General features: G+C 40.5%; 1 protein-coding gene and 1 long non-coding RNA gene across 5 annotated transcripts in view; one reads left to right on the top strand and one right to left on the bottom strand.

The window, feature by feature from the left end:
* Window positions 1–671: 671 nt before the first annotated feature.
* Window positions 672–24,220, bottom strand: NDUFAF6 (NADH:ubiquinone oxidoreductase complex assembly factor 6). 4 transcript variants are annotated; one of them, XM_044382690.3, is made up of 10 exons: window positions 24,006–24,220; window positions 18,062–18,161; window positions 16,772–16,894; window positions 12,664–12,720; window positions 8,511–8,613; window positions 7,335–7,468; window positions 6,815–6,916; window positions 3,227–3,283; window positions 1,572–1,659; window positions 672–815 (listed from the first exon to the last, which is right to left on the bottom strand). In XM_044382690.3, the coding sequence occupies exons 1-9, from the start codon at window positions 24,200–24,202 to the stop codon at window positions 1,606–1,608; spliced, it is 927 nt and encodes a 308-aa protein (XP_044238625.3). In that variant the 5' UTR covers window positions 24,203–24,220; the 3' UTR covers window positions 672–815; window positions 1,572–1,605. The 4 variants fall into 4 exon arrangements, with proteins under 4 accessions (XP_044238625.3, XP_026351481.3, XP_026351482.3 ...); XM_026495696.4 differs by lacking the exon at window positions 1,572–1,659; XM_026495697.4 differs by lacking the exon at window positions 1,572–1,659 and having other exon boundaries at window positions 18,058–18,161; window positions 24,006–24,109.
* Window positions 23,166–24,987, top strand: part of LOC125281055 (uncharacterized) — a 63,306-nt gene continuing 61,484 nt past the window's right edge. Inside the window, exon 1 of the long non-coding RNA XR_008957767.1 lies at window positions 23,166–23,509. This is a non-coding gene — a long non-coding RNA (uncharacterized LOC125281055). The remainder of the gene's footprint in view (window positions 23,510–24,987) is intronic.

Here is a 24,987-nt window from a genome sequence, read left to right as displayed (position 1 = left end):
AAGAGTATACTAACTTATACAAGCACAGGACAAGTCAGCCAGACCTCGAGTCAAATTAGGGTTCTAGCTCTGGACAGCCAGCCAGCTTACCTTTTATTTTCTCATCATGGGAAAGTCTACAGAGTTGTAAAGATGAAATGTTTGGGATATAAAGCCCTCGCCATAGTGACTGACACTCCCCAGTAGTAACTTCACTCTTCGTGACCCCTAAGGAAAAGCATTTCCTAGCTGTACGGGCCCCGAGTGTGGCTGCTCCACATGCAAACGGACGGGGGGGGGGGGGGGGGGTGTCACCTGAGCTCCTTGCCTGGCTCCAAGAGTGAAGAAGGGAGGAGACGGTCCTTCTCCCTGCCCCCTGGTGGCTGACGCACAGCCTGCACTCTCAGTGCCACTAAAACCGCAGTCCCTCCCGGGGCTCCGACTTGACAGGGATAGCACAGCACACTTCTCTGGGCTGCTGGTGACAGCTGGCGACAGCAGTGGTGCCTGTGGCAGAATCCGAGCGGCGCTGGGGTGCCTCCGCCCCCCAGCAACGTCTCATTGATTCTGTGAGCCACACACACCCATCCTAAAAATCCGCTTTCTCCTCAAGTAAACAGTCAGCTCCTGTTGTTTGTAAACAAGAACCCTAACCAGTATACTTTTATGAAACTAACAAAAGTAAAGAGCAGTGCCATAAAATTATTTTAATATCTTTTTCTCCATGACTGAATATACAATGATAATGGAAGTAACGTATTCTTCTGCTGTAAAGATGGGTGGAATATGTCAAAGTCCACCTGTTGAATTTTCTTTAAGTAGTCCTCCAGAGCAACCTGGAAAAGGAGAATAATGGTCATGAGGTCACAGAATGATTAAGGTTTTTAAAGAAACTAAAGAAAAATTCTAAGCATTAAGGTTATTTTAGTTTCCCTGAGATGGTCTTCTATGTGCTAGGACGTATGTACTATGTACTAATTCTAAATGAGAATTTTAAAAGGGAGAGAGAAAATAAAGACATCTAAGAAGTTTCTAGTAGACCAGTAAAACAGGATCAAAGAGCTAGTACTAGAAATTATCAAGTCAATTCTGATCATAACTTAATAGAACATATATGTATTCGAATTTGTGTTTTACACAAAATGTGTAAAAAATTAGAGAAATTATTGTTTGTCAGGTATTATTACTAGATTCTGTAGTAAACAGAAGGGGTGTGTCAATCAAGGACACTGAGCCCCCCCCCCCCCCCCGCACAAATGCATTGTTCTGTGAAGATGAGCTTAAGTTGTTTGTTGAAAACATTATTTTGTGGAAAAGTTTAATGGGTCTCCATGTTCTTGTTAGAAAACAATTAGCAACCTGGGAGAACCACCACAGGTCCCTAATAAATATCACCCCATGCTTCGCCCATCATGCAAAACTTGATTAAACTTTCATGCGGACTGGGAAGCAGGACGGAAAACAGTTGCGATGGGCCGTCCTCTTTATTTTATGGTTTTCAGTTATTTTTATTAATTTGTACATTTTAATGTTATCGCAATAACTTGATTAAACAGAAGCGCTTAGTTTTGCACTGCACCATCCTGAGGCACCTCTCGCCTTCTCAGTCCACGTGCACAGCTCCGCCTAGTGTCTGCAGGACAAGCTGTGTGACCCCGCAGAGGCCCTGCTGCGGATTCGCTAGAATATATGGAGGAGCCAAAAGACAACAAAAAGGACTGTATTTTCTCCCAGACTCTTTTCCTACACACAGACAAATGTACATACAAATTCAGCATCTACATTTTAAACCCTAAACTTATAGATGTGTACAACAGGAGATACGCATGAATGTGCACAGCTGCTGTGTGTTGTATTAGCAAAATACCTGCAAACAATCCAGGCCTTTGACCCCCCCCCCCCCAAAAAAAAAGAAAGCACTATTCACACAATGAAATACACTGCAGTGAAACGTGTGACCTAAGAGACATAAACAGTATGATCCATTTTTATAAAGCTCAAAACCAAAACTAAACAATCTGTTGCTTAGGAATATGTAAAATGGGGAAGAGCCCTTTGGAATAAAAGCAACAGAATAATAAATTAGAATTCGGGAGAGCTATTTGAAGGAGGCAGGCAGAGGCAGGGGGGTGAGATGGGGGAAAGCACACGAGGGCAGTTTGATGGTGACGTTCTCGCTCCTGGATTGAGTGGTGAGCTCATGGGTGTCCATGACGTTATGCTTTATAACACGTGCACACATATGTAGATAGACCACATTCATTTGTAGATATCAAATATTAAAAATTTTAAAGAGAAGGAAAGAAAAATATTTTGTGATCAACTTTCCATCTCTAAGAATTCTACTATATTCATTTTAGTAGTTTATAATATTTAATTATAAGGAATAGTTAATGAAATTAAGGTGCCAGCACATGACAGAATATTATATAGCCATTAAATATTGTACTTCTAAATATTTTTAATGATGTAGCTAGATGCTTGATAAGTAGGACAATGACCTATAAAGTGGGATTTCAACTGTACACAAAAATTCATTAAAAAAAAACAAAACAGAATAAGCAGTGGTTATGTCTGGGTCCCGGCATTATAGGTGGTTGCTCTCTCCTTCTCATTTTTTTTTTTTTAAAGATTTTATTTATTTATTCGACAGAGAAAGAGACAGCCAGCGAGAGAGGGAACACAAGCAGGGGGAGTGGGAGAGGAAGAAGCAGGCTCATAGCAGAGGAGCCTGATGTGGGGCTCGATCCCATAACGCCGGGATTACACCCTGAGCCGAAGGCAGACGCTTAACCGCTGTGCCACCCAGGCGCCCCTCCTTCTCGTTTTTTTTATACTGTCCAAATCTCTGTTCTGAGAATGTAGTTTTTACAACTGAGAATGTAGTTTTTACAACTAGGAGAAAATTCCATTCAAATATAGATGAAATGTGACCTCAAAATCAGAGCTCAACTGGACATTCACAAATTAGGATTGGATCCAAAGGAAAGTCTGGCTACACACACACGCACGCACGCGCGCGCGCCTATATAGACCTATGCAGTCTGGTGACTGCACTCCCTGCCCCAGAAACACAGGCACGGCCGTCACCAAAAGCAGAACGTAACGAACAAACACACCAGAAGGGAGGGAAGCAAACACAAAGATCCCACGCTAAAGAACTGCATTGGGAACCTTACAAAACAGAAAAAGAGATCATACACATCTGTTTCATTAATTAAACAGCCTTCTCTGTTAATCCACTTACCGTCTGAAGAAAAGCAGGAAATGCTTTCACAGGAACACTTTTGTGGAAGGACCTAGCCTACAAAGGAAGACAAAAGGAAACTGGTTTCAAACATAAATATTTCTGGAAATAAACACTCTGCCTCTGAAAGTGATCACAAAGCAACACTAGAAGTTCAACAACACGGCTAGGGCCTCTCTCAAAGACAAGAAAATAGCTCTCTTGCCAATGAAAATTAATTTCTTAAGCCTAAAGGACTCAGGAAAAAGTACTCTAATAAGAATCCCATTCGTTCTTGCAGATCGACTTTGGCCTTTGCCAGCTGTCTTCCAACATCTCACAGCTTTGGCCCTCTAGCTCTGCAGGGAGGGGGAAGGAAGAAATAGTGGAATTCCCAAGTCCCGGCAGCAGCCTAGCTTCGATCGTGGGCAGCTCCCGGTTACCTGAACTTCAGAGCGTCCTGACTGATCTCCTGCCTGCGTTCTCCACCTTTCGTCCAGTTCATACAGGCAGCCAAATGAATGTCCTTAGTCTCTGTTTTGTTTTTACTTTCTTTAACTTAACTCCCTGATACACAAGTGTTGGCTTCATTTTGGGGTTCCAAGGCCTCCGTATCTCACTATTGCCCTGGACTACGAAGCCCGGATCCACTCACGCAGATGCCTATCACCCTGCACTCAGCAAGCCACTCTTCGTTTACACTGTCAGACAGGGCCTCTACTTCCTGACGTCTTCACCCCCGGCACTCTGGCTTTACCCTCACCTGTCCACTAAAATTGCTCTTTTCAAGATCATCCATGGTTTACTTAATCACCATACCCATCTTTTCAACCTCTCTACAGCATGCACAACTTTAATATTCCCCTTTCGAGAATTTTCTCCTCCCCTGGTTTCCAAGAGACTGATTCTTAGTGCACCTACTTCTTTGATCACTAGTTCCTTCTCCTCCAACCTGAGAGGCAGAGGTGGGCCTCGGGTTCTGCCCCTGGTCCTCATGTCTAGATGTACATTCTCCTCAGACAACCCCATCCACACTTAGAGCTTTAACCATAGGCGTTCTCTGTGCATGACTCCCAAATCTCCATCTCCAGTTCTAACCTCCCGGCAAACTCACAATCCTGCAGTCTTCAACAGCCCGTTGAATCCCCTTAAATTCCATGATGTCCAACAGTTGGTCCAGAGGCTACCGATCAGCACCAGTAGGCCACTGCTTTTCACTGTAGTCTCTGAATGGCACCATCACTACCTGAACCTGAACTCTGCAGCCTTCCCTCTCCCCGATCCTGCCACGACCCAATCCATCATCGAGTCTAGCTGACTCCACCTCTGCTGTGTGTACGTGTGTGTAAATCTACATAAACACCTACTGTCTCTAAGTCAGATCCTCTTTCTCTCTCTCCTGAACAAGCCTCATAACAGATCTCCCACTCCCCAGATTCGTCTCCAACACTGCTGGCCAGGTTCTCTCATGTGCAACACGACTGTCCCTGCTCCACTTCATGGTGACAATGGGGAAACATGTCACTTACGGTATGCCAGGCACAGTTATGAAGTCTTTATACACGCTAACCCCATTTATCCAAATCACAGCCCTTTGAGCTAGGTACTAATCTGACCCTCTTTCCAGGAGGAGGAAACTGAGGCACAGAGATTAAGATCATGTGATTAGTAAATTGCGGAGCTAGGACTGAAAGTCAAGTTCCGGTTCCAGAGTCTGCACTCTGATCTCCCATGCTCCAGCGCCTCTCGTAAGCTTCCCACACGCCGTACTCTTTCTTCAATCCACCCTTCCAAACCTGTTTATCAGGGTCCTGGTTCACATAACCTACACACCAGTAGTTTTCAAACGTGGCTGTTTAAAATCATTTGGAAATTTTAAGTCCTGGCCTCATCCTAGATTTACTGTATCTCCAGGGGGTGAGGCCTGGGAATCTGTATTTTTCAGGTGCCTTAAGTGTCCATCAACTGGAACTATTCAGCTTCCAGCATAAGGCTTTCCTGCTTCTATGATTTTGTTGTGTTCTCAGACCTTACCTAAAACTCTGCTAGTTTATTTCTCATCTAAAGTCCCATGTATTTTATCTATACCTCTGTTATAGCAGAGAACCGTGCTTCAGGAAATTAAAAAAAAGATTAAGAAAGACTCTTTGCCTTCAAAAAGCTTACAATCAGATTACCTACTTAATATTACACAAATATTTACTGAGTGCCTATAATGTACTAGGCACTTTAGATGCTGAAGAAATACAGCACAGAACCAAAGTCACTTATATTCTATGAGATGGGGAAGCATTAAACAAAGTTTTAGTATGTCAGGTAGTGAAAAGTACTCAGCCAGGTAAAGGGACTGAGGGTGATGGAAAGGGAGGATGTTATTTTAGATATGGTGGCCAGGAAAGATCGTTCTGATAAGGTGATATTTAATACTGTCTGTGGGGTTAGGGGTGGAGGAGTTGGGGGGTGGAGAACACCTTCCAGGCAGATAAACAGCAAGTACAAAGGCCCTGAGATTTGCAGGTAAATGACAAGTCTTTAGGATCCACTGAAGCTCAAAAAAAAAAGCTGGGGGGGGGCGGTTTCACAAGAAGAACCAGGAAGAAACAGCATCATGGGAGTCAAGGAAATAGAAAGTTTCCACCTAGTTCTCAGGAGCCACTAAAATGAAGGAATAGTTCCAGGAGAACTGGGAAGGAATAAATTATTGGAATGAAGGACACAGTTTCAAGAAAGTGGGGGCAGGACGTGCCTGGCTGGCTCAGTCCATGGAGCACATGACTCTTGATCTGGGGGGTGTGAGGTCAAGCCCCACATTGGGTATAGAGATTACTTAAAGATAAAGCCTTAAAAAAAAAAAAGAAAGCAGGGGTGGGGGGAGTCAAGAGAAGACAAGTTACAGTTTGAGAAAACATGAAGGCCTAACTCTGAGGAAGCACTGAAAGTAGTATGCAGGAGAAATCAGGATCCAGTTTAGAAGCCAAGTCAGAGAACCAAGGGAAAAAGATATCAGAAAGTTTCAAGGAGAAAAAAATGTCTGTGGTGTCAAAAGCAGAGTTAACATGAACGAGAGTTTTAAGTGCCCGTTAAATGCGGCAATAAGGAGATTGCTTATTATCAGAGTAGGCGGGAAGGAAGCGGAATGATAGCACGATGAATGGTGCTAGGGTGATGCTGGCCTTGAGGGAATGAATGCAGACCACTTACAGAAGTTTACCTGGGAGGGGCAAATGAGCCACAGGAGGGTCCACAAGCTGCCCAGAAAAGGGGCGAATTATCAGGCCAGCTGCTGACACTGAGGACATGAGCTCCCGGGAAAGGAGCCACCAGCCCTGGCAAGGCAGAGACACACCCTGTCCCCCGAGAGCAAGAGCTGGCGGGCGCACAGAACAGACAGGAGCTCAGCGAGGAAGCTGAGGAAGGATGTGTTCATCCGCTGACAGGGAGAAAGGGGGACTGTAAAAAACTGGAGAGAGTTCACAATAGTCCCTGAGATAAATCTGCTGGGATTTCAATGAGAAACAGAATAAAGGCTGGGAACCATCACCACACGCTAGGAACAGCCACATCTAGAAATAGTAGTTTCCTACATGGTTTGGCAGAGAGGCTACTTACGTGCTTCAGGTGCAAGTGTGCCTGACTGGCAATGTCATATATCACATCTCTCACATTTTTATCTTGGTTCTTCCGTAGAAAATCCTCTTGTGAAACACCATGCTGTGTGGGAAAATACATATTACATTAGGAATCTAAAGGCACACTTTTAGCTCCAGAAAAACGGGTGATAGAACAGTATGTACAGTATAATGCCTATTTTGTTTTGAAAATACATGTTTATGCACGTGTGTGTATATAGACACACATACACACACACTCCTAGAAGAATATACAACAAGATGTTAATTAACCACAGTTGCAGGTAGAACAAAATTATACAAACAAGAAAACACACATATGGATCCCTCATAGACCTAGGTGCCTGACTGATAAAAATCTGACTTGCTAAATGGAGCCAAAAAGCAATCAGCATTCATTTCAAAGCAGTTACTTGAATAGATGAAGCAAAAGAACCAAGAGATCACGGCCCTCCCCGAGTTCCTGAGGTAACTCATTAGAGGAAACAAGTCAGTCTTACCAGCATACAAATATCCATGGGAAGGAACACCCTTCTTCTGCTACCATGATAGGGCGTCGCTCTCAAGCACGTGACAATGCCCTGGGCTTTTCCAATGTGACTTGCGGCATGATCTGCATGAAGATCCCTTACACCTATGATTTCAGAAATTAAGCAACAGGGCTGCTCTTTACTCCTTACGTGCACAACAACTCAACAGAAGCAGCTTGCAGAAACCACCTACACGTGGAAAAGCAGGTGTTCATCCTATGTTGTAAAGCTGAAAAACAGGACTTATTTGAGCAAAACTGGGCACAAGATCAAGCTGTTTACCACTGAACAGGTTTCCGAACCTCAACTTTTAAAGAAAAGAGTTCTCCTCGGACTACGGCCCACTGAGAACACATTTGGAATTTTAATCAGCTGTCTTGGAAAAACATTACAAGTCTTCCATTTCTTCTCCTCAATGCAATTTCCATGTGACCTCATTTCAAGTATACGCTTGACAAACATTCTGCTCTTTGCTCCCTCCTTTCATTGTGTTGGCAAACGTGTCACCGGGTGTACAGGCAGAAGAGGCCTGGGAATCTCAACAGGGACTTGTGCTATTCCTTTAGGATGACATAAAGATATATTACCTTCTTCAAAGAGAGGGTATTGTCTTTGGTCCAAATAATTTCCTCATTATAATAAGACTTCACCAACTTAAAAGTCAGATGAGGAAAAGTATCATCTCAATTCATTTGTTTTATTTATTTTTAAGAAGAGAAAGAAAAATCTCATAAAAACTTTGAGAAATGCAGTTTTATATTTTCTACTCTTTTTTTTTTTTTTTTTTTTTTTTTTAATGTGGGGAAGTATTATTGACAGGGAAGGAAGAGTTAGGCCCCAGGCCTTCCAAACTGTAGGAGACACTTAAAAAAGAAACACCATCTGCAATTACCAGAGTATTAATTACAGCATTCCCATGAGGTAGCTAAAGTACTTTTATGAGAGCCTGAGTATTTGATTAGTCTGTACTCCAAAGAAAGCTACATATTCCCCTTCTTGTTTAAAAAACAAAACTAAAAACTGTTCTTTTATCGGTGATGCAAAGAAAAACTTCAGTGTTAAACTGATCAGACTGTCAAATTATGAATCAAGTCTGAAGGGTATTTTCTTTGAAAAAGAGAATTATAAAACAGAAAAAAGACTTACCCAATATTTCTAGTGTTAAGTAGAGAAGAGAGCTCTGTGTGTTTTCAGCATAATTTTCCAATTCCTGAATATTACGATATGCTTTGTCATCCAAATTTTTTTCCTATAGTCAAACAAAATTCAATTACAGTTTGATGAATTGTCAATATTTTATAAAGAAAAGGCACCATTTTTTTGCCCTAAAGAACTAATAATTTTTTAAAATTAGTATATATTGTTTAGTACACAATAAAATTAAAATATTAAAGTCCTACACATTCAATACTTACAAATCACCCCTCAAAATAATACCTTGGGAATAACATCAATGCACAGACATGTGGTTAGCTTAATTTTTAATTCCTTCAAAAGCCCAAGGAATCATGAGAAACAGACTTAACTGAGTTCTCACATACTTTAGACATTACTTCTTAATCCTAAAAACCTCTTACCAAAAGATAAGAATTAATGCTTTTTCCATGTTGCAGATGAAGAAACTGAGTCACGGATACATTAAGTAATATTCCCAAGGTCACAGAGCTAGTAAATGGTGGGGATAGGATTCAAACCCATATATTTTAACTGTTAAGTCCATGTTCTTAATAAAGAAAAGGTGCCTAGAAAAGGAAAGGAGATCATAACTAGCCCCCACCCCAAAGAAACCATGTTTCTTTGATGATTATGTTACCTGATGACAACTATATCCCACAAACAGGAAAATGTAAATCTCAGAGCAAGAACATCTAGCTACTTTTATAATAATACATTTAAAAGACTCTATTGCTAAGGAAATACACTGCTTCCTCCTCCTTTTTTTTTTTTTAATCAGAAGAAAATGGCACCAGCAATGATCCCAGGGGGAAAAAATTATGTCCGATCTTTTACATTTTTTAAAAATTGAGACTTAATTCACATACCATAAAATATACCCTCTTCAAATGTACAATTCAGTGGTTTTTAGTGTATTCACAAAGTTGTACAACTATCACCATGATCTAATCCCAGAATGTTTTCTCCACCTCAAAAAGGAAACCCTGTATCCATTAAGCAGTTACAAACCATTTCCCCCTTCCCTCATCCCCCAGCAAACCACACATCGACTTTCTATCTCCATGGATTTGTTTGTTCTGGACATTTTATAAAAATGCAGTGATACATGGGGCACCTGGGTGGCTCAGTTGGTTAAGCATCTGCCTTCCGCTGAAGTCATGATCTCATGGTCCTGGGATGGAGCCCCACATTGGGCTCCCTGCTCTGCGGGGAGTCTGCTTCTCCCTCTGCCCCTCCCCCCTGCTTGTACACTCTCTCTCTCTCTAATAAATCTTTAAAAACAAATGCAGAAATATGATATGTAGTTTTTTGTATCTGGCTTCTTTCAGTTAGCAGGTTTTCAAGGTTCATCTGTGTTGGAGCATGTATCGGTACCTGATGCTTTTTAACTGAAGAAATTATTAATAATATTCCATTGTATGGATATACCACATTATATTTTTATTCACTCATTGATAGACTGAGTTGTTCCCACTTTTGGACTGTTATGAATAACACTGCTATGAACAGCTGTGTGCAAGTTTTGTGTGGACACGTTTTCATTTCTCTTGGCTATAAATATAGGAGTGAATCGCTGGGTCAACGGTAACTCTATGTCTAACTTTCTGAAGAACTGCCGAACTGTTTTTCCAAAGTGGTTGCCCCATTTCCCATTCCCATCAGTAGTGTACGGAGGTCTCTAATTTCTCTCCGTCCTCACCAACACTCATTACTGCTCATCTCTTTTATCACAGCCGTCCTAATGCGTGGAAAGGAGTCATGTAGTCTGGTTCTGATTTGCATTCCCCTAATGAAAAGATCCTGAGCATCTTTTAGGTGCTTACTGCTCATTTGTAGATCTTCCTTGCAGAACTGTTTACTCAAATCCTTTGCCCCATTTTAAGTTGGGTTATTTGTCTTTTTTACTGTTAAGTTGTAAGAGTTCTTTACATATTCTAGATACTTCTTCCTTATCAAATATATAACTTGCAAATATTTTCTCCCATTCCATGGGCTGCCTTTTCACTTTCTTGAAATTTTTAATTTTGTTGAAGTCCAATTACCTGTTTCTTTCTTTTATTGCTTAGGCTTTTACTATCATATCTAAGAAATCACTGCCTAACCCGAAGTCCCAAAGATTTATGCCAAAGCGTTTTCCTAAGTGTTTCACAGTTCCAACTGTTAGATTTTGGTGTCTGACCTATTTGGAGTCAGCTTCTGTACATGGTATTAAACAGGCATCCACATTCATTCCTTTGCATGTGGATATCCAGTTGTCCTGGCATTATTTGTTGAAAAGGCTATTCTTTCCCCATTTCATTATCTTCACATCCCTGTCAAAAAAAATCGATTAACTATAAATATATAGGTTTATTTCTGGACTCTCAATTCTATTCCATTGATCTGTATGTCCATGGCATGCTAATACTCCATGTCTGACTATTGTAACTTTGGAGCTTTCTTCTTTTTCAAGATTGCTTTAGTGATTCTGGGTCTCTTGCATTTCCACATGGATTTCAGGACCAGCTAGTCAATTTCTGCAAAAAGGCAGCTGGAATTTCTATAGGAATTGCACTGAATCTAAAGATCAATGTGCGAGATTGATCCCCGTCTTTTACTCTTAAATATCCCTCCCTACAAATGCCAAATGTTATTTTCCATTAAACCAAAAAGCTCTGTCTTGAATTCTCTGTCTTTACCTCATAAAAACAGAAAACACCTTTGGTGTCTCGTTGGCTCAGTTGGTTAGGCCTCTGACTGTTTTGGCTCAGGTCATGATCTCATGATCTCAGGGTCATAAGATCCAGCCCCGCCCTCCCAAGCTCCACACGAAGCAGGAAGTCTGCTTGAGATTCTCTCCCTCTCCCTCTGCCCACCCCCCACCCCCAGCTCACACACATACACACATGCAAGCACGTGGTCTCTCCCTCTAAAATAAATATTTAAAAAAACAAAACAGAAAACACCTGAAAAATAGATCTTTCTAGTGCCAATTAACTCTGTAGGCCAACTGCGCAATTTTTTTAAAATGCTAAATCATTATCTCCCATTTTGGTTTATATTATAATTACTGTAGCTTATGATTATGATTATTATTTTTTAAAGATATTTATTTATCTGATAATGAGAGAGAGAGCACAAGCAGGGGGAGCGACAGGCAGAGGGAGAAGCAGGCTCCCCGCTGAGCAGGGCACCTGATGCAGGGCTCGATCCCAGGGCAGGATCGAGCCCTGAGCCGAAGGCAGACGCTTAATCGACTAAGCTAGCCAGCTGCCCCACAGCCTATGGTATTAATGGGTTGTATCCAAATAAACTAAACTTACATTTTCATGATAACAGTATGTGATAAATGTCAGGCTGATGAGGACACTGAGCCAACAATGTGTCAGAAAGATTACATAAGTTAGCCCAGGACAGAGAGCAATTTGCATGCTTGGTTGGACCTAGAACTCAGTTCTTAGAACATAGTATAGTACTCCATTCACTAGAATAGAATCATCAGACCTTCCCTATTCCCTCTACTATCTAGACAGAGATCCAAACACTGGGTGTACATAAAGGTATGTGCACGACTACTCAAGTTTTGATGATATTAAGGAACTGTCAATTTTAAAGGTATGATCATTTATTGTGGGTATGTTTTCTAAAAGCATTTTTAAAATCTTTTCAAGATTCATATATATTTGCAGATCAACTAATATGATATCTGGGGTTGACTTTAAAATAATCCCATAAGGTTTAATGAGAGGAGCTGGTAGAGTATAAATGAAACAAGAGTGGACATGTGTTCATAGCTAAAGTTGGGTTACAGATACGTGAAAGTATATCACACTATTCTCTCTACTTTTGTATAAGCCCGAAAATTTCCATTAAAAAACAACAACAAAACCCACAAAACATCAGTATGTGGGTGTTCATGCACGTGCCTTTGCCTGGGTGCTTGTGGTTGCCTGTCTGACTCGATGCAGGGCAGGGGCTGAGGTGGGTGGCATGACGTGAGGGACAACAGACAGAATGGCACAGTCCTCTAAGAGGTTCCTTCCTCCAAAATATAATACACATATTAAGACATTTCCTCCCTGAGGAATTAGCTTACGGATTAAAAAGGAAGAAAACACTGAAAACTTGAGCAATTTCAACTTACTCTTTCATCAATGATTTTCATAAGCCATCTTTTGGTCAGATTATGTCTTTTGACAGCCTAAAAAAACAACAAACAGTGTTGTAAATTTTTAGAAAGTACTAGAAATTACTTCAGCAGACCTGAATAAAATAAACAAACCAAATACAAAACTAGGTAAGGAAACATTTGTAATAACTCATCACCAGATAAACAGCCATGTTAAAGAAATATCAGGGGAAAAGAAAATGTCCCTAGAAAATATTTCAAAACATTTCAAAGTACAGATGATACATCCAAAACATTTCCACTAGACTTTTTTTCTTATGCTATTAGTAATTTAACAATTCCACTCTCAAAACAAAAACAAAATAAGAATTAAATACCAGCTTCTGTTATATGATGCGTCTTAAGTTCTATGCTTCTTTATCCCACATAAACTTTTTTCCATAGGATAAAAATTCTACTTAGTGAAAATAACCACTTCTCCAAACATGAAAAGAATAACTAAAGATCCAAAGAAAATAATCGGCAGGGCACAGTGTTATCTTAGCAAACAAAGACACTCCAGTAGGAAAAAGCAGACCTAGTGCCCAGATCATGGTCTTCAGTCCCATTCCTCCCAAAGGAAACAAGGCTCTGGAAAAATGGGTGATTCCAGAACTAGGGCAGGGGAGAGTCAAGGTAATCCCAGAATATTTTACTGTGCCAGAAAATAGAAAGTGCCCCCAAAAGTGATGGGGTGCATGACAAAAGGAGCCAGTTTGAAAGGGCTCCCACTGTCCAAATCTGGGCCAGCTTGAACACCAAAATAATTAAATATAGTAATGAATTATAAACTACTGGAAAAAATAGGAATTCATGAGTTCATAGCAGTAATTAATAAACAAATAAATAAACACAGGAGATTGAGAGCTCTTCCTTATGGCAGAATGCCAAGTGCCAGCTAGTAATGTTGGCAGAGTGCTAGACTCTGGAAATTATCATTTTGCAATCATCACAAGTAAAGACTGAATCAGACAAGAACCATCAATGAATGCTAAGTTTAGGAAGAAACTGATGAGGAGCAGGATACACGCATCGTCTTAAAGTCAACTACTTTGTAAGAAGAATTATAATTATAGACTGGGAAAACCAGGCAACACCTTGACCAGGTGATGAAAATTAACAACGCCAATAAAGGACAGATGGACAAAATGTGCCTCTAGACATGACATCCTGAGAAGAACATGTCACCTTCGCAGTATTCTGCCCAAACACCCATAAACCGAATTACTCATGAGAAAACATCAGACAATTACAAAATGAGGAATGCTTTAAAATGGCAGGGGGGAAGGGGCTATACGCTTAAAAAAAAAAGTCAATGTCTTAGAAGACAAAGAGAAGCTCTAGAAATGTTCCTGATTAAGCAGACTAAAGAAACATGATGACTAATACCTGATCCTAGACTGGATCCTATACCGGAGGGGAAAAATACTATCCTGGACATTAGCGGAGAAACTGACAAATGTGGAATATAAATGGAAAATTAGATAAAAGTATTATATCAAAGTTAAATTTACGAAAGTCAGTAACTGTTCTGGTTACAGAAGAGAATATCGCTATTCTTAGGAAATACTCATTGAAGTATTTAGGGATAAAGGGCCATGATGTATATAACTTCCACTCAGGTGATTCAGATAAAAATTATGAGTGTGTAAATGCACACACACGAGCACACACACGCACAGAGTGCACATGCACATGTAAGTGAGTACTCAGAAATCATTAACGAATAGGATACAATGTTAACCACAGGTGAATATGGATATAGCTTATAGAAGTGTTCTTTGTACTCTTTTAAATTTTGCAACCTTTCTGAAAGTTTGAAATTATTTCCAAGTAAGTTTTTAAAACATCGTTTCCTTACCAAGTCAACAACAAGATATATTTTCATAATAAATAAAGATGGTAGTGAAACAAAATCTTAGGACTATCCTATACACCACCTAAGACTCTAAGATGTCACCGATACTAAAATGTAAAAGCATGCTCATCGATACACATTTCTGTGACAGAGGTGGAAGCAGGGAGCACAGAGCCCATTTTGCCTGGCGGGAACCTAACAGAAGCTCCAAGTGCTGCATGGCATTGGCTGCAAAGTGCTCTCAGTACAGCCACTATTACATGGTAGGACTACCTACAGGCCTCTCCCCACTCCCAGGAATCAGCCTGGGATTCCTCAGTCATTACAGAATCCTGATATTGCTTTATTTTGTACGTGTCTAAGTGGAGTGAGGCATGTTTGATCTTTGCAACACCATCAAGCACCATTCCTGGTACGTAAAGTACTCAAGAAATATTTAACCCCTGAAAGTCAGATTCCTGTTTACTCAAGGCTGAACCCATACCAGCTGCAGTTCCTTGACCACAAAATACAATTCTTCTGTCTGATTCTGGAGGAAATCAGAGATCAAGGTAAAAAACAAGTAGTTAATAAGAAGCTGAAAATCTGCTGAATAGTATCAATTTCGGAAACAAAGACAAATAAAATAAAAACCTTGGCTATAAACATAAATTCAAACTGCAACTAACATTAATATACAGAGAAATGAAGAAGCCCATATGAAACACATATGTAATTATAGAAATGCAATGATTTTGTACCCTAAAAGCACTAATGAATCACTGTGGCAGAAAAGTGTCCTCTGAACAATACCCTGTCACTCCTTCCCTATTTAATCTTCTAAAAGAACCTGACCCTCTCCAAAGAACCAATGGAACGTTTTACTGGACAGCAGTCCAGTAAGCATATGGTCCAGCAGGATGGGGAAGGGAAGAGAACATGCAATGGGGACAACTGCTCTGCACACCACCCGCTTATTTCAAATATTCATATTAAACTCAACACTGGTCATATCAGAAAGCTGGCCAACAGCAATCATCTAAATTTAACCACCTATGAAAACTGGACAAATTGGCACACGTGTAAACATTCTACAATTCAGATACCTCCTCTGTTTTTTTTTTTTTAAGAGGGGCCAAGAACAAGATAAATTTGTGATGAAGGAATCTCTAATCTTCCATGATGTTTCCTGGCAAAGGCCAGGACCTTCAATGCAAGTCTTAGCATAAAGTCCCACTGCAGTGATGTTTGCGTGTAAAATCACCGTTTTTCTGGGCTTTAGAGAAACTCTTCTTTAAACGCAGTCAGCAAGGTTGAGGTTCTTAAAGGGAGATGAACAGAGGTAAACAACTAATCTAATACTCACAGCTTCCCATCCACTTTTTCTTCTTAGTCCCCAGTTGGGGGGTTGCCTGGCTTTCCATCCTTACTGGGGCTCTGTGAAGTCAATCGGGGGCCCAGGAATGGGGCCTGCCTCTGCTGGTACGCAGACCTGAGGAGAGGTGCACCCCTGTCAGGTCCGTTCAGTGGCTCCGTCACAGAACCTGTCTTTTGGCACTCCTGACGCTATAGTGGGGACACAGATCAGTGACAAAAGGCACCTAATTCCCTTCCTCCAATCATGGTGTAGCACATTTCCAAACTCCGCAGAGCTGTTCATGAACGAAGGATCCATATAACTGCTCTACTGTGAAACCATTCACTAGATACATCTAGCTATCCAAAGAATTCTCTAGCGCACAGGTTTCCATTCTCTAATACTTCAAATTCATCAATGAATATGCAACTCTATCAAACTCAACAAGACAGTTTTATATTTGTGTCTGGACAATGGTGAGGGCAAGTCTCCCTTCACAAAAGATCAGTCTGTGTTTTTCTACAGCCCACAGTACGGATCAGAGCACTGGAATAAGGAGCTGCTGGGCAGACAAAACAGACAATTAACCTGCCACTGCTTCAAAATTTGTGGGGTTTAATTTCTACAGCAAACATGTGGAAAATAAATACATAATTTATAACACAAAGAGACCAGATTCCTCTTTTTTTCCTTTCATAAAGAAATTCACTAAAGATCTGTGCAAATTATTAGCAGATGATTTTAAATTCCTGTCAAAACAGAGCTCTGAACATTACATGAGCCTAACATTATTTTCAGGATAGACTCCCTATCACCACTAGCCAAATTATATGCATCAAAAAGTATGCTCAAATAACACTTAAAAATTGAAAGTAGCCTTTTGTTTTTACCTTCCATAGCTCGAGGGCCACAGGCTGCTGGGGTGGGCTGTCACAGTATATGTCGTCCACTGTTTTTTTCCAAAACTCCATTCTCATCAGTCCAATTGTTTTCTCAGAGACGGAGTCCTTTACCTATAAACAGCGTTCAAAAACCTTAATAAATGCACTCTTCACAGTCTCAAAATCAGAATCTGTTGACTGCATAATCACATAATTCAGCCCAAAACTATTTAATTCTTTACATTTGTTTTAATTTTTCCTTGAAGCTAGATGTCAATTAAATTGTTGTCATTAAGAGTTTCCTAAGTAACCTACAAATTACTTCCAATATTTTCAAGATTTGCATTCCAAAATAGGAGATATTCTTCTAGTTATAAATTGCAAGGAAAAAAATAGTGGGGTGGGAACATTTAGATTAAAAGAAATTTGATAGAGGAACCAACTGCACTATGTGGAGTTTATCTGTATCCTGATTTGAAGAGAGACAACTGGGAAAAATCTGAACACTGGATGTTTAAGATATTAAAGAGGTATTACATTTTTAATGTATGACAATGGTATTATAGTTATTTTTTAATGAGTTATCTTTTAGAGATACATACCTAAATATTTACAGATGAAAAAATTTATCTGAGACTTCTTTCAAAATAACAGAGGTGAGGATAGGGTAGGTGGGGATAGAGATGAAAAATCCAGATTGGCCATAAATTAGTAACTGATGGAGCTGGGTGATGGGTTTATGGGAATTTATTATACTACGCTCTCTAATTCTATGTATGTTCCAAGTTTTCCATAATAAAAAGGTTTTTAAAAATAAGTAGAAGAGAAGAAAAACAATCCTCATTGGATTAGTGATGGTAAAATTATGTTTAAGTGTGGAGATAAACCTAGGAAACAGAACCAGGGGCTTTCCAGAGGAAGCAGGGAAGGAAGTAACATGTATCAAATGACCAGGAGTGTCAGGCCCTTTGCTAGGTTCCGTCCCAGGGATTATCTGATCACAGCCCTCACCACAAATCCACAGGGAGAGAGAGAATCTTAAGCAGGTTCCGCACTCAGCGAAAAGCCCTACCCAGGGGCTCGATCCCACAGCCCTGATATCATGACAAACATGAAGTTTGTTAGCTAGTTTATTTCTGGAATTGAATTGATAAGCCTAAATAGCAGGACAAACAAATCACCAGCAGAGACCTTATGCACATCTAACATAAGTTATAACTGTATTTCTTTATGGTTCAGCATTAAACACATTATATCACCATTTTTGCAAGTAATTTTTTAAGGTATTTTAATACCAGCCTGAGCCAGCTCCACATTGAAGGCCCTCAGTGCAAAAGCAGAGCTTCTGGATTCGGCAGGGAGCAGTAGGGAGCATAAATAGCCTTCATAATCTCGTTTCCTATAACAAATAGGCAATAAAAGACAGTCACTTTTCACTTTCTAAACTGTACACACACAAAAATGCTGACTAGAATTAACTGGAAAAAACAAGACTTCAATTCAAAATAGGCCTGAAATTTCTTATATTTTATACTTATTTCTTTAAAATTACAAAAAATGTATCTGCCCCCAATCCCAGACCAGTTAAAAAGAAATAATCTCTATTAATTTATTTGGACTTATATAGTACTTACAGTTTTTATTGTTTCAGAATCACTTTCATTTTAATAAGAATTCAAATAACCTACTAAGGTAGAAATCAAGAAAGTAATACCAGCAAGTACTGGTACGAACTCACAGTCTTCAGTGCACAGATAGACACAGATAAGACATAGAAACAGAAAATAATATGGAGCGTGTGGGTGTGTGTACCTGGGTGCACACTTAGTTTCCTAGCAGCATGTGCTAAGAAAGCCTAGAAGCAATGATATCCCCCAAGCCCCCAGTATCAGTGAACACACCTAACACCTAGATCCTTGGTTTCTAAATACCATTCTCCACTGGAAGAAACTAGGGCTCATTGGAGGAGGGACTAAGTCCAGGGCTGGGGCAGGGAAAATACAAGATAAGCCAGAAACATCTTCTTGGACAGAAAGTAATGAAATGTTTGAGGGACTTGTCAAAATGACAAAGAAACTGGCCTGACGAAGTTCTCACTAAGTCTGGGACAATCTGAGCATAAAAAAAAAATAATGATACTAACAGACTGTAACAGAATGCCGTAAGTCCATACCAATATAAAAGAATGGATGAATAGGAAGAGAAGGAAAAATCTGACAACAGTACAATGCCAACTGATAAATCTAGAAGACATGCTGAAAAATTTTTAAATAATTATTTGATAACTATCAAAGTGACAATTCAGTCAAAAATCTTCAATAAATATCTTAAAATGTTAAATGGATGAAAGTGTGATAGAAACAGAATGTTGACATACCTGTGAAGTATCTCTTCACAAAATACATGTTACTAATTAATATTCTTATTAACTAAATTTACAGGGGAGAAACCCCAAAACTACCTTTTCAACAAAGCAATAAAAGGTTCACACCACAGAAATAGGAAAATCAACATCATGTGCTTCCTGAAACCATACTGAGAAAAACACAGCATCGCTTCTGTAATATTCCTGCCAAAAATGTATAAATCACAAGGAAACATTAAATAAACCCAACTGAGAAAAATTCTACATAGTAACTGGCCTGTTCTCTTCAAAAACTGTCAAACTCATGAAAGATAAGGAAAGACTGAGAAGTTGTTCAAGGCTGGAAAAGACTAGAGATTTCACAAAAAAATGTAGCATATGATCCTGGATGTATGAAAGTCATAATCAAATAATCAGCAAAATTTGAATGGAGTCTGTGCATTCAATCGTAATATTGGATTGATTTTAATATCCTGATTTTGATGGTTTTACCATAGTTATATGGAAGAGGACCCCGTGTGCATTAAAAAATACAAACCAAGGGACACCTGGTGGCTCAATCAGTTGAGTGACCAACTCTTGCTTTTGGCTCAGGTCTTGATCTTGGGGTTGTGGAATCAAGCCTGACATCAGGCTCTACGCTTGGCAGGAAGTCTGCTTGAGATTATCTCTCTCTCCCTCTCCCCCACTCACACGCACCCATGCTCTCTCTCGCGCGCGCGCGCTCTAAAATCAATCAATCTTTAAAAAATACACACCAACATATTAAGGGGAGGTAAAGGGGCATCATGTCTACATCTTATTCTCAAGTGGCTCAAAATGTTAACAATGAGGGAATCTGGATGAAGAGTATACTGGAGCTCTGTGTATTATTTCTATAATTTCTATATCAATTTGAAATTACTTCAAAATAAAAAGTTTAAAACAATATAATCCTTATTATATACAGCACAGGATGACTGCCTATCAACAAGGCTTTCACTACAATATATTGGAACTTTATTGTAACATTATTTCCTTTAAAACAGTAACCTAAATAAAGGGGGTCCAACATCCTTCCATGGAGTTTAGGTACTGAAATTCAGACTACTCCCACATTTCAATTGGTTCACTTTTTTTTCAATTTAATTTAATTTTCTTTCTTGAGAGAGAGAGAGAGAGAGAGAGAGAGAGAAAGAATGTGAGCAGGAGGGAGGGGCAGGGGGAGAGAGAGAGAATCCCAAGCAGGCTCCATGCTCAGTGCAGAGCCTGACTCGGGACTTGATCTCACCACCCTGAGATCACCACCTGAGCCAAAATCAAGACTTGGATGCTCAACTGACTGAGCCACCCAGGCGCCCCTCAATTGGTTACATTTTGTTGTCTGCCTAACAGAGAACTTAAACTTCTTCTAGCCACACCCTTCACAATTTCCTCCAACTTCCACATAAACAAAGGGAAGCAATAATGACAAGTAATCCTGCTAACACAAAACAGCTCTATGAAAAAATTTCACTGTAAGTGGTTACAGCTACAAAATGCACAGTGTGGGCAAAACAGCTCTATAATTTCTACTTTCAAATACATATAGATATATTTTAATATATCTATAATATATAGATATTTAATAAATTTAATAATATAAATATATATCTATAATAAATACAGACAAATTTTAAAATTTAATTTTAGTATAAGTCTCTGAACATCAAAACTGCTTAAAAACATTAGGATGTTATTATGAAACAGTGAGAAAATAGTGGGTAGGAATCAAAATTACAATCTTAACTTCCATTCAAGTGGCTAGCAGAAATGATACCTGCCACATCTATTTCCTAATTTGCAAAATGAGGCTTGATAACCTGTCTCATATCTCCTAAAAATAATCAATATGTGAAGTACTTCAGGTTTCTTACAGGGAAATGAAAAATGAAGACATACTAGTATGGTAACAAGCTTTGGGAAATAAGATATTCTGCAGAGAAGGGTTTCCCTGTAAAGTTTTTTTTTTTTAATTTTTTTAATTTAAAATTTTTAAAATTTTTTAATTAAATTAAATTAAATTAAATTTTGGTTGGAAATTTTTCTAAACAATATTACCAACTTCTTTACACTGAGTAAGATATACTGAATATTTAACCATTTCTTCATCACTTAGGATCATTGTTATAAATACCGACCATTGGTAGACAGGGTATCTTAAGTAGCCGAACAAGGTCCAGTTATTGGAGAACTGTTCCAGATAGTGAGACATTCCATACTATGATGGTTTTATACAGCAACAGGGCCAAGAACCTTTCATTCATTCATTCATTGTAACATTTATCCAGTGCCCACTATGCACCAGCACTGTGCTAGACACTGAAGATAGTTTCAGACTTCAGTCTGGCAGGGAGAGGCAGACATGAAAAATAAGCGTATCTGATGTTAGGACCACTGTGCTAGTTCTAGTTCATGGACCTGTGCCATCAAGGTACAAAAAGCGGTTCCCCAGTGTGGCTGGGGGAGAATGGAGAACAGGTACACTTTCACACATCACCACTAGCACCTCCTTACCTCCTTATAGTGCTAATCCCAAGGCCTTAGGCAGCCTGGGGGTTCCTCAAAACCATACCCCAAGAAACCTATGTAAATTAGGTTTGAGATACTCCCAGGAACCTAGACTCCTAGCAGAGCTCTGGTTGGCTAACCTGCACTTCTGGCCTGGTATCTTTTTCAATATTTGGAAGCCTTACAAAAGATACATGTCCAAAACAACTCTGCCCAGATAATTTCAGAGGCCAAAAAGATTAATGGACAATCAGAAGACAGACATTGCAATCTTTCTTTCAAGTTTTTGTTTTTATTTAAGAACTACTGTGGTGCATGTTATACGCCAGCATTTTTATATACATCATTGCATTTAACCCTCATAACCAGGCTATAAAGTAGGAGTAGAAATTTACAAATGAGGAAATATCTTTTTTTTTTTAAAGATTTTTATTTATTTATTCGACAGAGATAGAGACAGCCAGCGAGAGAGGGAACACAAGCAGGGGCAGTGGGAGAGGAAGAAGCAGGCTCATAGCAGAGGAGCCTGATGTGTGGCTCGATCCCAGAACGCCGGGATCACGCCCTGAGCCGAAGGCAGACGCCCAACCTCTGTGCCACCCATGCGCCCCACAAATGAGGAAATATCTTAATATGAGTAACTTTCCCAAGTGATGGACCTAGGATTAATAAACTCAGATCATGTCTGTCTGCAAAATCCAGGGTTTTAATAAATCACTACAGTCAAAAGCATCCATTCCACTCAAATACCTATATGGACAGATTAAGTATCTGCCCATTTGTAAATATATATTTGAGAAAACTGTCATGTGACACCCACAGACTATTACTGGAAGTATAGTATGATCACTATATAAATATACACACACACACTATATATGTACCATATACACTATATGTACCATATACACTATATACATGTAGTAATATATATATTATATAGGTTATATAGTGATCATACTATTACTTATACATAGTAGTACATAAGAAATTAGGAAGAGTGAGGGTACCTGGGTGGCTCAGTCGGTTAAACGTCTGCCTTCGGCTCAGGTCATGATTCCGGAGTCCCGGGATGGAGCCCCCCATCAGGCTCCCAGCTCAGCAGGGAGTCTGCTTCTCCCTCTCCCTCTGCTCCTTACCCCCTCATGCTCTCTCTCACTCACTCTCTCAAATAAAATAAATAAAATCTTAAAAAAAAAAAAAAAGGAAGAGTGATTATTCACCTCTGGACAGGGAAGTTAGGACACTACCAGTGTCAAAAATTGTACTGGACCAGTGGATATGGGTGGTATACATTTTGGTAACTTGTGTCTTTTTATTATCAAAAAATGGTAACTTTAAAATATATAAAAATGAATATAACTTTTAGCAGTTTTGGCTTTTACAAGTTCTTATCGCTCTGATTTCCACTATTGTTATCTTGTTTCAGTTACAAGTAATCAACGAATAGAGTGGGGCAGGAACATTATTTTTAAAAGTGATTAAAAACAAAATTCTGAAATGCATGGGAATTCTGTTGTGTTATGCTACATTTTGCTAAAATAAAATTCAAAAAAATTGGATGTATTCGCCCAATCAAATCCAAGGTAGCTTAATTATTCTAGCACTTCTCAGAAGTTCTTAACACCAGGTACTTTGAGCATTTCACCACTGTTATAAATCAAAGGCAGCAGAAGGGCAGTAGGGCCTCAGCCACTGGTCTTTGCAGTCAGGCCTAATGAACTGGGTCACCTGGTTGACCTGATTCATCTAACTCGACCACACGTGATTAACAGCGACTGCCATGTGCCAAGCCTTTCCGGTGTTATTGTCATCAGGCCCTGACTTCATGAGACTATTCTACTGAATCTCAGGTAAATTCCCTAATCTCTCAAAACCTTCGTATCCTCATCCATTTAAATATGATAATAACGGCTTTTATTGTACTCACTGTGCCCTTGCTTTGTGCCCGACATTGTTCTAAACGCTTTAACCCTCCTAACCCTAAATGGTAGGTCTACACGCGTGTATCACAATTTGTAACGAAGATTAAGTAAAATACTTGTACTTTGCGTAGTGCCTGACACATATGAACTGGGCTAAAAATTACTAGTCGTCTGTCCATTTTTTAAAAGGTGTACGGACAGTACGTTTAACTAGGTAAAAATAAAGTTTCAGTCAAGGTGACAGACGGAGTTTTGCCACCATTCTGTGACCCGCGTGAAAGTTCCCACGGCCTCACTCCCCGCCAACACGAGCGCAGGAAGGCAGTCGTCCGCTCGCCCGGGTCGGCCCCGAGTCCCGCCGCGCCCACCCGGTCCCCTCGGGCCGCTCCCCGACCGCCTGCCGGGGCAGGCCGGGCTCGCTCACCGCAGCAGCTCCAAGCAGTAGCGGTCGGTGCCCCAGGCGCCCGATCCGCTGGCCGCGGCCACGCTCCGCCCGGATCCCGCGAGCCCCGGGAGCCGCCGCGCGCGCGCCCACAGTCCCCGGGGCGGCCGGCGGCGGCCCATGCCGGCAACAGCGAGCCGCAGCGGGCCGCAGGCGGAGCCCAGCACAGAGGCCGCCATGACACCGACGCCACGTGCCCTCCGACCCCGCCACGCCTCCGCAGGTTCACCCGCCCACCTCTCAGTGGCGGGCAGGCGGCCCGAGGACGCAGCTCGGAGGGGAGCCAGGTGTCGCTGTGGTCCTCTGCATGTGGGTCGCCGCGCTCTTCTGCCTTGTGGGTTCCAGAAAAACCCCGCCTAAATCCGTGGGACCTCGCCTCGGCTCTCCTCCTTCCTTCCAGGTCCTTCTGAAAATATTTATCGAGGTAGGAGGATAGAGAATATGTTATTTGATAGTTTACTAGCTTAACTTACAACTTTTAAGTACTTATCACATGGTATGTGAGCCTTCTTTGGTACTCTTACCCGTGGCCTTTCAAATGTTAGAGCTGGGTCTAGTTGCCAAGACCTGCCCTGGTCCAGGCCATCCCTGCCTACATCTGGATCCCAGTGACACCTGCCTGCAGATTTGCCCGGACTGTTCATGCGGTAGCCAAACTGGTTCTTTCTAATGTGTATATCTGATCATGATCCTTGCTTGCTTGACAGTCTTTACTGTGCATTGGATAACGCCCCTCCATGATATGGCCTCTGTTTACTTTTCAGCCTCAACCCTAACTATTTGCATTTGTGACTCCCTCTCCTTAAACCCAAAGGAGTGTGTACCCTGTTGCCTGGACCTACGAAATCTAGCGGATTCACCCTGCTTTAGTTTTACTCCCTGAGACCGCCTCCCTGCAGCCCGTGCAGGACCTCAGTCCCTCCTGCCTAATGCTCTCTTTTCCCGGTGGCCTTTTGTCCTTTAG

Source organism: Ursus arctos, unplaced genomic scaffold (assembly GCF_023065955.2).
Source record: "Ursus arctos isolate Adak ecotype North America unplaced genomic scaffold, UrsArc2.0 scaffold_6, whole genome shotgun sequence".
In the NCBI taxonomy this organism is placed as follows: domain Eukaryota; kingdom Metazoa; phylum Chordata; class Mammalia; order Carnivora; family Ursidae; genus Ursus; species Ursus arctos.
Note: the sequence above shows the minus strand (reverse complement) of the source record. Positions and strands in the feature narration are given on the sequence as shown.